Source organism: Scyliorhinus canicula, chromosome 1, assembly GCF_902713615.1.
Source record: "Scyliorhinus canicula chromosome 1, sScyCan1.1, whole genome shotgun sequence".
In the NCBI taxonomy this organism is placed as follows: Eukaryota; Metazoa; Chordata; class Chondrichthyes; order Carcharhiniformes; family Scyliorhinidae; genus Scyliorhinus; species Scyliorhinus canicula.
Genome location: NC_052146.1, coordinates 285,009,736 through 285,025,555, shown reverse-complemented (window position 1 = coordinate 285,025,555; position 15,820 = coordinate 285,009,736). Strand labels below are relative to the sequence as shown.

The 15,820-nt window shown below is 49.2% G+C and overlaps 1 protein-coding gene and 1 long non-coding RNA gene across 2 annotated transcripts in view; one reads left to right on the top strand and one right to left on the bottom strand.

Moving 5' to 3' along the window:
• LOC119975027 overlaps window positions 1–13,148 on the bottom strand; it is a 47,465-nt gene extending 34,317 nt beyond the window's left edge. Inside the window, exon 1 of the long non-coding RNA XR_005462638.1 lies at window positions 12,643–13,148. This is a non-coding gene — a long non-coding RNA (uncharacterized LOC119975027). The remainder of the gene's footprint in view (window positions 1–12,642) is intronic.
• Window positions 13,149–13,339: 191 nt separating this feature from the next.
• The window catches only part of adpgk2 (ADP-dependent glucokinase 2), a 43,840-nt gene continuing 41,359 nt past the window's right edge, over window positions 13,340–15,820 (top strand). The window contains exon 1 of the mRNA XM_038814461.1: window positions 13,340–13,514. Within this exon, the coding sequence (XP_038670389.1) occupies window positions 13,340–13,514 (175 nt within the window). The remainder of the gene's footprint in view (window positions 13,515–15,820) is intronic.

Below are 15,820 nucleotides of genomic sequence, written 5' to 3'. Positions count from 1 at the left end.
GTCCCGGGGACACCCGCCATGGCCGTCCACTGTGTGTCCGCCACGCGGGTAGCCCCCTGCACTCCGGGGGGCCCCTTCACCCACAGACCGTACTGGGTGGGTGTTTGCAGCAGTTCCCTGTTTCGAGCCCTTGTCTGTGGCACTTTGTGGCCCTATTCCCTTTCTGGCCTCTTTTGTCCCTTCGTCCCTGCATTTCCCCTCTCTGGTCTCTCGCCCCCCGAGTGCCCCCCCCCCCGCTCTATCCCTTTCGGGGATACCCCTGTGTACCCCTCCATTGCCCCTCTCTCCCCCATTCCTGTCCCCATTTGCTCTCCCACCTTTGATGGGTGATCCCCCCCCTCCCCTGCCTGGCGCCTTCCCCCCTGTTGGGGGTGCGCTGCGGCCCTGCTCTGTTGCGCGCCCCCTTCGCTAGCTTTCCTGCTAGCACGGTGGCTCCCCGCTCGGAGGTTGCTGTCCCCCTTCCCCTCTCCCCTCTCCAGTACTCCCGTTCCCTCGTGCCGGGGCCTGGCCTCCCACCTGGAGCGGGCCCTTGGGCATTGGGTTGTTTTTCCTGGGTGCTCCTGCCAGGGGGGAGGGGGCTGGCTTTGCCTCGCCCCTCCCCACCCCCCCGTCGGCATGACGTATCTCCTTGCCATGGGCCCCTCGTCCCTACTTCCCATGGCGTTTTTCCAGCCCGTGCTCCTCAACGAATCTATTCGCCTCGGCAGGGGCTGTAAAGAAATATTCCTTGTGTTGGTATGTGACCCAGAGTTTTGCTGGGTACAGCATACCAAAACGTACTTTGTTCTTATAGAGAGCTGCTTTCGCTCTGTTGAACTCCGCCCGTCTCTTAGCTATGTCCGCTCCAAAATCCTCGTAGATTCTGATGGCGTGCCCGTCCCAATTGCAGGCTCTATTCTCCTTGGCCCAGCGCAGGATTGTCTCCCTATCCCGGTACCGGTGCAGTCTGGCTATAACTGCTCTCGGTTTTTCCCCTTCCTTGGGCTTCGGGCGCAGTGACCGATGAGCTCTGTCCATTTCCGGTGGGGTGGGAAAAGTTTCCCGCCCCACTAAGGAGCCCAGCATCGCAGCCACGAATGTTGTGGGATTTCTACCCTCTATCCCCTCTGGCAGGCCCACTATCTTAATGTTTTGCCTTCTCGAGTTGATCTCCTGGTCGTCTACCCTGCCCTTCAGGCTCCCCTGTGTTGCACTCAGTTTCGCCATTTCCCTCTCCAGGGACATGACCCGGTCGCTCACGTCAGTCGCTGCCTTCTCCAGCTCTTTAATGGTTGCCCCGTGGGCTTCCAGTATCTTCCCTTGGGCTTCCAGTATCTTCCCTTGGGCATCCACTTTCTCCTCCATTCTGGTCAGAGCCTGCTGCACCCCTGACATGGCCCTGGTCATTGCTGCCTGTGCTGCGGCCTCTGTGTCTGCTTTTAACTCTGCCTTGATTGCCTGCAGCTGCTCCCTCACCACCTCTGCAATGGCTTCCTTCCAATTCACGCCCCCCTCTAACCCCAGGGGAGAGGTTGCCCGCCCGTCCAGCCCTTTTGGATGCGGCGATACATTCTTCCCGCTGCTTCGCGTGTTGACTCGTTCGCCCAAGCTGGTTTGCCCTTTGCCCCGTCCACCTCCGGTGCCCCCTTTCTCTTGGGTCCCTTCTGGCATTTTTTTCTCCCCCTTCCCCTTCATCGTTTCTTCTCTCCTTTTTCTTCTTTTCCCCCTTTTCCGCACCCTATTTTAATTTTATTTATATATATATATATATATATAAATATATGTATATATTTTTTTTTTTTTTTTTAAATGAAAAATTTATTTCCCCCCTTCTTTCCTTTACCCCTTTATTTCACCCCTTTTCTCTTTACCAGTTTTCTTTTGGGTTTTTATTTTAAAAAAAAGAACAGAAATATAAGTCTCTTTTTTCTTTTGTTTTCTCTCTCCACTCGCCCAGGAGAGAGAGAGAGTCCCCCTTTGTCCTTGCCACGTGGTGGTCACTGCAGTTGGGGGGAGGGGGAGGGGCGAGTGGGGCTGCTGGTTGGGGGGGGGGGGGGTTTGTGTCCCCGCTGCTGGTTGGGGGGGGGGGGGTGGGTGTCCTCGCTGCTGGTTGGGGGGGGGGGGGGGTTGGTGTCCTCGCTGCTGGTTGGGGGGGGGGGGGGGGTTGGTGTCCTCGCTGCTGGTTGGGGGGGGGGGAGAGTTGGTGTCCCCGCTGCTGGTTGGGGGGGGGAAGGTGGTGTCCCGCTGCTGGTTTGGGGGGGGGAAGAGGGCCCGCCGCTGCCGCACCGTTCCCGGCCCGCGTGGGGGGGGGGGGGGGGGGGGGGGAGAGAGGGGTTGGACCTGCCGCTGCTGGGCCTCCCTGTCGCCGTCGCTCCTCGCCTCCGCCTTCCGCCGCCGCCCGCTCCTCCTCAGCTGCCGCCCGCTCCTCCTCCGCTTCTCCTCCGCTGCCGCCCGCCGCTGCCGCCCGCTGCTCCTCCGTTGTCGCCCGCTCCTCCGCCGTTGCCGCCCGCTCCTCCTCCGCCGTTGCCGCCCGCTCCTCCTCCGCCGTTGCCGCCCGCTCCTCCTCCGCCGTCCGGCCTGTCGGGGGGGTTCCTTCCTGGCGCTTGCGGGAGCCCCTCTCCCTGCGACCTCCTCGCTCGCCCGTAAGGTTTTTCTTACAGCAAAGTTGAGAGAGATGTCCCCCTTTAGCTTTCTTAAAGTACTGCTTAGGGCAGTGTTGTGGGAGCTGTACCCTCTCCAATTGTCCATCTACAAACTGCAGTAGCTTCCAGCTAAAATTAAAGAGAAAAATAAATATTTTCCTCTTAGAAGGGCATCTAGTTCCCAAGCAACTATATTAACTCTTCGCACCATAGCACCCTCTATCACTTGAAACTTAACCAACTCCCCATGCATATAAACACCTTTGTCCAGAAGGAATCTTACTATTGGTCTCTTCCCGGCACAGAAACATTAAATTTAACCCACCTAAAATTATACCTTCCTTCTAATATTTACCAATACAAATATAAATCCCTTAAAACTACCTTTGTTTTCCTAACAACTTGCATGTGTTGAACTGAAGGAAATTCTTATTCATCCTTAGCTGGCTGTTGGTCAAATAAGCAACTTAACCTCTTTCTGGTCAAATAAGCAAATAAACCTCTTTCTGGCCTATGTTGCTGCATGCAGTCTAATTTTCTAGGTATGGATTCTTTGCATTTGTAGTCCACCTTCAGCCACAGAGTGGAATGTTATCTCTTATCCCTCCTCTCACTCCCAATGATAGCCAGGAACTTCAATACTGAGAAATACAAACGGAATCATTTTGGCAGGAAGGATATGGAGAGACATGGAGGGTACAACTCTAAAGCAGGTGTGTGGTGATATGCCTGTAAGCAATATCAGAGATGGCTGGTGGTGCCAACCAGCAGGTGGCAGAACAGACACACCATGCAGTCTCTAGACAGTGGTCATGTGACAAGGCACTCCAATATAAGGGAGGGCACATCCGGCTATAAGTGGAAGATTATAAGACATTCAAGTGGAAAGTCATGCTAGGATAGTTCCAGAGGAGTACAAAGAAACTCCATGATAACTTGCTCTGTAATATATCATTATCATACTATGTCCGATTCAATAAAGATCCTGGTTTGGACAAGTCAAGTTGTTTGGTAGATTCCTTGTTGAACATCGAACACAAAACACAACATGGTACCACGAGTGCTGAAGATCTGAAGGTAACAATGGCAGTGACAAAGTTAAAATTTTGCGGACAGACCAATCGAGTGAAGCTGAAGCATTAGATGGAAGGAATGAAGGCCCCCTACAGCTTTAGATTTCCGGTAATGCAGATGAAAAGTGGCGGCTCTTCAAGCAACAGTTTAAACTCTATGCTTTAGCCCTAGGCCTGCAGCCCAACCTGATTAAAGGTGAATCGCATTGCTGCTAACGGTGGCAGGTCCACAAGCCATACAACATACACAAGCCAACAATTTTCTGGGTGAAACTGAAGATGGCTGACGAGAAGAAACCAACATCGAAAGCAGCTGCCAAGAAGGGAGCCAAAAAAGTAATTAAGAAACCGGCAGTAAAGTGCGAAGGGGCCTCACGGTAGCATGGTGGTTAGCATCAATGCTTCACAGCTCCAGGGTCCCAGGTTCGATTCCCGGCTGGGTCACTGTCTGTGTGGAGTCTGCACGTCCTCCCCGTGTGTGCGTGGGTTTCCTCCGGGTGCTCCGGTTTCCTCCCACAGTCCAAAGATGTGCGGGTTAGGTGGATTGGCCATGCTAAAATTGCCCGTAGTGTAAGGTTAATGGGGGGATTGTTGGGTTACGGGTATACAGGTTACGTGGGTTTAAGTAGGGTGATCATTGCTCGGCACAACATCGAGGGCCGAAGGGCCTGTTCTGTGCTGTACTGTTCTATGTTCTAACTCATTTGCATTCGACAATGAGGATCGCAAGAAATATGATGTTAGGCACTTTGATCAGCATTGCTCCCCCAAAAAGGAGACATCTGAGCGATACATATTCTGTATCTGTACCCAAAAACCTGGTGAATCATTTGACAGTTTTGTCACTGACTTGAGGCTGAAGGACCAGTCATGCAAATTCAGCAGCCTGAAATCTTCGTTCAAATATGGCCAAATTGTCTTTGATGTTGCTAACGATAAGCTCCGGGAGAGGTTGTTGTGGGAGGAAGATTTGGTGCTGGAACAAGCAGTAAAGATTTGTCAGGTGAATGAGGTAGCTGCACAGCAAATCAGCATACTCTGCTCAAAAAATATTGGCGTAAACTCAGAAGACGCCAACGCCATTAGTGCTGTGACGCAAATCATGAAGGTGGTCTCTTTGTGGGCGGCCATTTTAAGCGGCTGACAGGAGCTGCCACCGCCATCTTGCGTCAAAAGCCGGCACTCGGCATGGCCCATGGCAATGTCCAGCCTTTGGAAAAGTCGGTTCCAGGTGCGGCTGTAGTGGGCACTTTGCAAAATAATGTTTTGCGCATCCTATAATGGGCCATACAAGATCAGAAAATGTAGTTGATGAGATAAATGCCAAAGAACAGTTTTTCATCGCAGCCAAGGGCCAAAAGAGTCAGAATAAAAGAAGATGAAAACCGGAAGAGTCCGAACAAAAAAACTAAAACTAAATTTTAAGTAAGGCTGAAGCTAGTAAGAACTCCCCAGAAATCATTAAGAGATGGAAGTCGATAGTTTTCCTGAATAACACATTACTTCAATGTGACTTTGACACGATAATGAGACCAAACCTCCTCAGTTGTTCTGCTCTGCAATAGATGAACATGCAGCTGAAAGTCACTGATCGGCCTGGGCTGCCGGTGTACATGAGGTACACTTTACTGTTTCATATTGTAAACATGGACATTGATTCCATCATAGGAGCAGATTCATATGAATTCCTGGATTTAGTTGAGCAATTGTGTCCCAGAAGATGACTGGCCAGCTGAATACTACAGATTCCTACAAAGTATTAGACTGTGCACAGTTGATAAAGATTCAGAAGAAATCCAGCTGGAGGACGACGAATCAGACGAAGAAATGGAACAACCAAAGGGCATTCCGTAATTCTGGTTAACAGTCTTCAAGAATGTGCATGTGCTCAGTAGCATGATACAGGAGATGACAAGCCTGTATTAAAGCATCTGCAAGATGTAAATGTTAAAAGGACCAAGCATGAGAAGCCGTGGAGCTTCGCTCGGGAGTTTAAGTTCAAGCCTAATGAGTATTTAACAAATGAGATGATCACAAAAGTATATCAGCTAGATTTGCGGCCGCTTAAATCATCATTCTTTAAGGAAAGAGAAATCATAAGCTGCACAGGCTGCAAGATTGACTGGAGGGAGGGCAAAAATGTAACGATAAAAGCAACTAAAACAGAACCAAAACAGAAAGATCGAAGCGTTCGCAAACCAATCATGAATACTGTACCAAATGAATCGTTCTTTAATTTCTTCGGTCCTCCTGAGGTTCGACAGCGTGGCATGTGAAGCCAAGGTTCGGCGGCCAAACTCAAGGCTGACTTTGAACCTGGTGGCCTACTGCATGAACACATAATTCCATGTGCAATGTTGTATTTTACAGGATAAATCATTGCAGACGATGCTGAATCTGATTTGATTTGATACATGTACCGAAGTACAGTGAAAAGTATTTTCTGTGGCCATGGGAACGTACACAGAACATACTGTGTAAGGGCTGGTTTAGCACACTGGGCTAAATAGCTGGCTTTTAAAGCAGACCAAGTCAGGTCAGCAGCACGATTCAATTCCCGTACCAGCCTCCCCAAACAGGCGCCGGAATGTGGTGACTAGGGGCTTTTCACAGTAACTTCATTTGAAGCCTACTTGTGACAATAAGCGATTTTCATTAATTTAATTTCATACATAGTAGACAAAAAAGAATAAATCAACAAAGAACATTGACAAATGCTACATCGGCAAACAGTGATTGGTTACAGTGCGGAACAAGGGGCCAAACAAAGCAAATACATGAGCAAGAGCAGGATAGGGCATCGTGCATAGTGTTCTTACAGATCAGTCCAAGAGGGAATCGTTGAGGAGTCTAGTAGCTGTGGGGAAGAACCTGTTCCTATGTCTGGATGTGCGTGTCTTCAGACTTCTGTATCTACTGCCTGATGGAAGGATCTGGAAGAAGGCAAAGCCTGGGTGGGAGGGGTCTCTGCTAATGCTGTCTGCCTTCCTAAGGCAGCGGGAGAGCATACAGAATCAATGTGAGGGTGGCAAGCTTGTGTGATTCGCTGAGCTGAGTTCACCACATTCTGCAGTTTCTTGCTATCTTGGGCCGAGCAGCTGCCTTTCCAAGCTGTGATGCAGCCAAATAGGATGCTCTCTATGGCACATCTGTAGATGTTTGAGAGTTGATGCAGACATGACAAATTTCTTTAGCTACCATAGGAGGTAGAGACATTGTTGGGCTTTCTTGACTGCTGCATCAACATGAGTGGACCACAACAGACTGTTGGTGATGGTGATCCCCAGAAACTTAAAGCTATCGACCATCTCCACTTCGGAGCCATTGATGTAGATGTGGGTTGGGGGGGGGGGGGGGGGGGGGAGACGACATGCTGCGCTCCCTGAAGTCGATGATCAGTTCCTTGGTCTTTCCGACATTTAGAAAGAGGTTGTTTTCGGTACACCATGCAACCAAGTGATCTATCTCTCTTCTGTAATCTGATTCGTCGTTGTTTGAGATACGAACCACCACAGTCATATCATCTGCAAACTTATAGAGTTGCAGTTAAATCTTGCCACACAGTCGTGTGTGTGTGATCAGTACAATCAAATCTGATGATGACTATATGTTTTAAGATTTTGACAACGAAGCAGAAAGTGATGGCGTGGAAGGTGAGGCAGATAAAGGTCAGCATGAACTACTTGTAGATTTTTTGTAGCAAAGGGGCTCAATAAAAAGGCTCAGCAAGCATTACTCTGGTGGTTTGAACAGAAGGAAGAGATGGTCATCAGACTGCGCGCTGGACACTGAGAAGAATGGGAGCTCGGAAATGGCGCACGCAAAAATAGAAATTGCAATCGAAGCTGCTGATACCACGGAAGGCCAGCCATTGACCAAGCAAGTAACAGAATAAATCATCCCAATATTAGACAGACTGGTTCCAGAGGTACGTGGTGACTCGTTCCAGGTCTTTGTAACAATTCACGTAGTCGATTCCAGATCATCGAGAATACTGAGATGAGTGGGAAGACATTGATGATGCAGACAATGACAGCAACTCTGATGTTGGAGTTTTGACGACTCCAGGATTAAAACAGTGGAGATCCTGGAGGACACTAATGCTGAATGGGAACATATCGATGATGAATACAATGACAGCAACTCAGATGTCGAAGTGATTGATGACTCTGAGAATAACCCAGAGGAGGAGCTGATGGCAATCTCACTGTGCAGCTCAATGGATCACTCAAATGTTTTTGAATTTGACCGAGATGACCCAATGCTTGGATCAGCATGACCAAAGAACATCGTAATCTCTAGTGAAGAAGAGCAATTGAGCGATACTCCAGCGAGTCAAGAGGGGACAGCACCTGTTGCCTCTGTTCCGACCTTCACCCAGGCACCAGAAAGCAAGGCGCTCAAACATTCCATAGAGGCTGCAGAAGTGGGCGTGTTCACACAACCCAGTGATGACGCGTCGGCCCCTCAGGGTCCACCTGAAACCCTGCAGCACAGGGTGAAGGCCAGCAGCATACCAGAGGCTGCCAATCCTAAACACAAACAGAAGAAACTGCGTCATTCCATTCTCAGAACAAAGAGAAGACTGGGAGAGCTAGCTCACCCCACAAACAAACCAGAAACAGAAACAAAGAGAAGCAGCAAACAGCACTGTGGCAAGAAGAGGAAAAGTAAGCTGATAATGCAAGCGTGGCAATCACGGATGCATGCCTTCCTGAGGCACAGAGCAAAGAGGAGATTAAGTATGAGGCTGGCACATAAACCAGTCTTTGAAGAGACTGGCAACAGCCCAATGATCAGAGAGGTGATCACGTGAGGCACAATGACATGTGCGAAAGAGACAGGCACATCATATTTATGAACACCCTAGCTAAACTTATTCACAGTGTTAGACATATCATGAATGTATAAAGTTAAAAGGCTAATGTTGTCATAAACATAAATCTTAGTTTTCTGAGGAAGGGGGTTGTGGGGCCTGCAAGCAATATCATAGATGGCTGGTTGTGTGACCTCCAACCAGCAGGTGGCAGTACCGACACACCATGCGGTCTCTAGACAGTGGTCATGTGACAAGGCATTTCAATATAAATGGGGGCATAACTGGCCATAAGCAGAGGATTATAAGACAAACAAGTGGACAGTCGTGCTACGGTAGTTTTAGAGGACATAGAACATAGAACAGTACAGCACAGAACAGGCCCTTCGGCCCTCAATGTTGTGCCGAGCCATGATCACCCTACTCAAACCCACGTATCCACCCTATACCCGTAACCCAACAACCCCCCCCTTAACCTTACTTTTATTAGGACACTACGGGCAATTTAGCATGGCCAATCCACCTAACCCGCACATCTTTGGACTGTGGGAGGAAACCAGAGCACCCGGAGGAAACCCACGCACACAGGGGGAGGACGTGCAGACTCCACACAGACAGTGACCCAGCTGGGAATCGAACCTGGGACCCTGGAGCTGTGAAGCATTTATGCTAACCACCATGCTACCCTGCTGCCCCTAAAGGAGTACAAAGAAACTCCGTGATAACTTGCTCTGCAACAGATCGTTATCTTACCACGTGCTATTCAATAAAGATCCTGATTTGGACATTTGGTAGATTCCTTGCTGGACATCGAACACCAAACTCAACAGGATGCAGGAGCAGAGGGATCTTGATGTATTTGTGTACAAGTCACTGAAGCTGGCAGGACAGATTGAAAGCGATTAATAAAACATACAGTATCCTGGGCTTGATTAATAGGTGCATAGAATACAAGAATTCTATGTTGAACTTATATATGACATCAGATCGGCCTCAGCTGGAGTACTGTATCCAGTTTTGAGTGCTGGACTTTAGCAAGAACGCAAAGGCACTGCAGAAAGTGCTGAAAAGAATGGTCATAAGATTTTTAAAAAATTAATATTTTTATTCTCCATTTTCTTCAGAATTGACATGCCACCAACAAACAGTAAATGGTAACGAATACAATGTCAATCCCCATATCAACAAGAACGATCTAATCCTCCCACCACCCCCCAAACAACGACCCACCTGACAATATATGCATCAAATAAAACAAACTCTCCCAAGGTGGAAAAAAAAAGGAAAAAAGAAAAAGGAATCAGGAATCGCCTATGGTCACCATTGACATATACAGTCCACTCCCCAACCTCCCCTAATATTCAATGCCATCCAATCCCCGAAAAAGTACCATGAATGACACCCATGAATTGTTGCCCCGCCCCTCCCAGACTCCTCCCCTCCACTTGTAAACTCCTCCCAACCTCTGTTCCTTCCCCCAACTTTTCACCCTGGCGAGACTCACTGAAACCTGTTCTACCAGGCTACGATGGCCGCAGCCCCTCCCCTTACCTCACTCCCGTTCACTAGCCGGCTTAAATCGGCCAATGTGGAGGCCCCCACCCAGGTCTCCTTCCCTCTTGCACGGTCCCAGGAAAACCAAGAAATCTCCTTTCTTGGCCCCAAAGAACCATCATTGCAAATGAAAGTCCCATCTCTTGCCTTGTCCAAAATATATACAGCATCGACTCATTTAGTACATACACCAACACATTGTGAAAAAAGAAAGTTACACAAAGCTACATCGGTACACGACCAAAGTTACACGAAGCTACATCGGTACATGACCATTTCTCAATTCTGCCACAGTCCTTCTGCCTTTGCAAACTCCTCCGCTGCTTCTACCGTCCCAAAATAAAAGTCCTTGGATTTGTAGGTCACCTCAACTTAGCTGGATATAATATGCCACAATGCACCTTGCTGATGTACAGTGCCTTCTTCACCCAGCTGAAGGCAGCCCACCTCCTCGCCAGCTCCACCATAAAGTCCTGGTATATGTGTATACCAGCTCCAGCCCACTGCACCACCCGCTTCTGCTTTGCCCAGCACAGGACTTTCTCCTTCACGCTAAACCTACGGAAACACAGTTACTACTCTTGGTGGCGCACTCGCCTTTGGTATAGGCCTCCACGACCGACGAGCTCAATCCAGTTCATATCGAGAGGGATCGTCCCCCTCCCCCAATAGCTTTGCCAACATTGTGGCAAAATACTCCGTCGGCCTCGGGCCTTCCACCCCTTCGGGCAGATCCACAATCCTCAGATTCTGTCATCTGGATCTGTTTTCCAGGTCTTACATTTTGGCTCGCAGACGCTGGTTGGTCTCTATCACTCTCCGCAACTCCTTCCCCATCGAGATGAGTTGATCACTGTGCTGCAATAATGCCTCTTCCACTTCCCTCAGTGTCTCACCTTGCTCCCGCACCTCCGCCGCTGTGCTTGACACTGCTGCCCTCACCGGGGCAATCGCCTCCTCCACCAGCACTTTCTATACCGCCCCCGTCTCCTTCTTCAATCGCTTCCACATGTTTTGTAAACTATTTTTCAAGTTCCACAGCCATCACCGTGGTCATTTCTACTGCTGTGAGCGATGTGGCCTCCCCTGGTGCTCCAACCTCCACTTTCCTTACAGCTCGTGCGCTGACTTTTTCACTCCCCGGCAGACTTCCGTTAACCCCCTTTTTCACGGCCGGTTTTCTCCCAAACTTGGACATTTCTCCCCCCGTGCATTCTTACAGCCTTTTCAGCCTCTGTTGCCCCCGGGACCAGGCGTTAAAACTCCAAAATTCCCGAGTGGGAGCCCTCTAGTTTGCCACTGCCCCCCCCCCCCCCCCCCCCCCCCGCCCTGTCACCGGATTCCGAATGGTCACAAGAACGATCAAGGAATAAGGAACTTCAGTGCGAAGGTAGAATAGAGAAATTCAGGCTGTTTTCCATTGGGGAAAAGGCAGCCGGGGCAGATTTGATAGAGGCATTCAAAATCATCACCGGTCTGGACAGAGTAGATAGGGAGAAACTGTTCCCATTCACGAAAGGATTGCAAACAAAAGTGCCTAAATTTGAAGTGGTTTACAAAAGAAGCAAAAGCAATACTATATTTCTTTTTCACGCAGTGAGCTTTTGAGGTCTAGAATGAGCTGGGAGCCTGGTGGAGGAATTAAAAAGGGAAATAGACTGTTATTTGAAGAGGAAGAATGTGCAGTGTCAGGGGAGAAGGCAGGAGAACAGCACTAAGTGAATTCCTCTTTTCACCGAGTTAGTGCAGACAAATAGGCCAAATGGCCTCTTTCTGCAATGTAACAATTTTGTGATCTAGAGTCAAAAAATAGAAGCTAAGGGTAGTTGCAAAGCTAACATTCTCATCCTGGTTTTCAAATTCCTCCAGGCATATGACCCTACAATACTTCTCTAATTCTGGCCACTTGAATGTGCCAGCCAAGAAGGGGCAGGCAGAGCACAGAATCATGCAATTTACAGTGAAGGAGGCCATTCGGCCCATCGAGTCAACACCAACCCCTACCTAAGCCCACACCTCTACCCTGTCCCCGTAACCCAACCTAACGTTTGGACGCAACTTTAGTGCGATCAATCCACCTAACCTGCACATCTTTGGACTGCGGGAGGAATCTAGAGCACCCGGAGGAAACCCATGCAGACACGGGGAGAACATGCAAACTCCGCAGTGACCCAAGCCGGGAATCGAACCTGGGACCCTGGAGCTGTGAAGCAACAGTGCTACTGTGCCGTCTCAGGGCAGGGGAGTGATACTAGGTGAATTGGTCGTTCAGAGAGCCAGTATTGACATGGCAGGCTGAATGGCCTCCTTCTGTGCTGTAACCATCTGTGATCCTTGATTTTAATTGCGCCACCATGAGTAGCTATGCCCTCAGCTGCCTGGCACCTATAGCTCTGGCATTCATTCACCATAAATCTCTCCACCACCTTTAAAATACATATTAAACTCCATCTCTTTTGTCATCTCTTCTCACATCTCCTCATGTGCCACATTTTTGCCGATCACGTTAACAGTGGGCAGTTCCGCCACAGTGCTTGCACAGGCTCGATGGGCCGAATGGTTTTCTTCCGTTGCCTACCCTTTGCCACGTTTAACGAACACGTCAAGGCACACAACGTGGAAATACTTCGAACTCCTCCTGCTGTTTGCTGCTGCTTCAAGACTTTTTCGGGCACTTTGAGACTTGCTCTCAGCCGGGATCCGCCCAGTTGTCAATCACTCACCACCGCCATCACTTATTGCCCAGGTGCCCCGCCCCTTCATGGTCCAACTAACTTGATGCAAGGACAACCAAGCTGCATGATGCCGAAATCCCTCATTGGAAACGACGGTGCTTTCATTGGTCGACGGCGACGTCAATCAAAGAATATATTCCCGCCTTCGGGCGGATGTGTGTGTCGGGGCGTGGGAGAGAAGGTTCGTCTCCCCTCCATCCATATAAACATGGCGACGCTGAGGCGAACTACATCTCTTGACCTGTCGGTCGCCTTGTCCGACGGTTGGCATGCCCGGGCGCGTGATGGTTAGCGTTTGAACGGTGTCACGTGGCCGTCGCCCTGGTCACGCACCGTCGCCCCTCCTCAGTGGAGGTTGGGCGGTGAAGTCTTGTCCCGTGCGCGCGGCTCCCGTTGCTGTGGTGACCGTCAGTCCCATCAGTCCCGCCCCCCTCCCTCTGGATTTACCTGAGCAGAGCAGGTTAGTCCTCTTCACTGTTGTGGCCGCTCGCCTCTCCTCTTCCCCCTCCTGTAGTTTTAACCCCCCACCCCGTTACAGCGATGGGTCACAGGCTGAAATGTGGCGTCGCCGTCTCATTCTTCGCCGTTTTCGTGGCGTATTGGTACCGGCAGCAGGTGGGCAACGAGCTGGACTCGCGGCTGGAGACTGTGCTGTCCTCGCTGCTGAGAGCCGAGAGGAAAGCGGACCTGAAACGGCGTCCCCGAGTGGCAGTAGGTGAGGAATGGAAGATCTTCATCGCACCCGGTCTTGTGATGACCCGTTACTCGGAATGCCGATGGGGTGTTTTGAAAACCGGTTTAAAGCACGACAATTCACTGTCAGTTTCGTGCTTTCCAACATCTGCACCTTGCCCCCTTTGCTCAAATGTGGCATTTTAAAGGAGCTGCTCACCTCTCGTTTGTTTTTTTATTTTGCCTCCCCAAAGCTCTGGGCTTCCTCTATGCTGCCCTCTCCACCTCAGCTGCGTCGTCTCGGCGTTTCCTAACATTTCGGAGCTTTATGGTTTTGTAGTAGTGAGGAATTTGGAAAAACGCCGGTAGAAAGTTAAATGGGGGTGGACCAGGGCTAAAATACAGATTGCTGCAAGCAGATAGCAGGGTCCTTTTCGTCCGCAAAGGTGAAAGGAGAAGCGACCGCCTTCTTTGGAACTTAAAATTATACAGTGAAGGAGTGAAAAGGGACGACTTGTAGTGGAATCACCAATAGTAAATACATGGGCTAAATTGCCTGCAATGCTTAAAAGCAGTAGACTTAAAATATAGACAAAATATTTTCAAGAATCTTGAATACACAGGCACTTCCTGGTTTCAACTATTAAAACAGATGTTTGCACATTTCTTTTGCTCTAGATTAGCTGGAGGTTTCATAAGAACGCTTGAGTATTATTGCGCTGAGTATAAGCACAAAAGACACCGGCTTCTAAGCATTGAGCGCAGCTCTTGGGATGTAGATCACTGGAAATAGTCTGGAAGTGCTGGGATTAGTTTTTAGATCCCAGTAACTATTTTCACTCACTTAAGTAAGTGATTGGGATTGGGATAGCATAAATGCTTCACCGCTCCAGGGTCCCAGGTTCGATTCTCGGCTGGGTCACTGTCTGTGCGGAGTCTGCACGTCCTCCCCATGTGTGCGTGGGTTTCCTCCGGGTGCTCCGGTTTCCTCCCACAGTCCAAAGATGTGCGGGTTAGGTGGATTGGCCGTGATAAATTGCCCGTAGTGTTCCTAAAAAAAGTAAGGTTAAGGGGGGGTTGTTGGGTTACGGGTATAGGGTGGATACGTGGGTTTGAGTAGGGTGATCATTGTTCGGCACAACATCGAGGGCCGAAGGGCCTGTTCTGTGCTGTACTGTTCTATGTTCTAACTGCAGAAAGAATCTTTTGGAATACTGATTTATCTTCAAGGAACAATGCACGCAGCTCTAGAATATAGGACTTCATAGTTTCATAGTTTATAATAGGATTTACAGTGCCGAATGAGGCCATTCAGCCCATCAAGTCTGCACCGGCCCTTGGAAAGAGCACCCCACTTAAGCCCATGCATCCACCCTATCCCTGTAACCCCACTCAACCTTTTTGGACACTTAAGGGCAATTTATCATGGCCAATCCACCTAACCTGCACATCTTTGGACTGTGGGACGAAACCAGAGTACCCGGAGGAAACCCACGCAGACATGGGGAGAACATGCATGCTCCGCACAGTCAGTGATCCAAGCCAGAAGTCTAATCTGGGACCCTGGAGCTGTGAAGCAACTGCTACCGTGCTGCCCTAAATGACTTGTAAATGATTTGGTCAGGGTGCTTAATGCTGCCAAATATTCTTTGAGAACAGTGCTTCATGGGTGCAATTAATAGAATATGGTACTGGGTAACCTATCAAAGTAAAGTTATTTTCCTATCAAACTATTATTTTACTATTAAACTAAAATATTTATTTTGTAGTTAAAATTACAACTTCAAGGGCAGCACGGTGGCCTAGTGGTTAGCACAACCGCCTCACGGAGCTGAGGTCCCAGGTTCGATCCCGGCTCTGGGTCACTGTCCGTGTGGAGTTTGCACGTTCTCCCCGTGTCTGCGTGGGTTTCACCCCCACAACCCAAAAATGTGCAGAGTAGGTGGATCGGTCACGCTAAATTGCCCCTTAATTGGAAAAAATAATTGGGTAATCTAAATTTAAAAAAAAAAGAAATTACAACTTCAAAGTTGGATCTACTGTCTAGCAGTCATTTTTGGATGCTTTCTAATTCTATAGCGGTCCAAACAAAGTGATGAACGCAACATGCTTGTATTCTTTGGACATGCAAGCATGGATCCTGAGCGTCTATATAACTTGAGTTTGCCAGGTCTAGGTGCTGATTTTTCATCATCCTGACAACATTTCTCCAAATCGGGAAGCACCGAGTGCAACTCGTTTGTAAGCACCACAAAGGGTTTTTCAGGATCCAGCAGTTGGGGTGGCTGGCAGATGTACGAGTTTGAATACATGCATGCATACGTCTGTCCATCAGGAGCAGGCCACTCA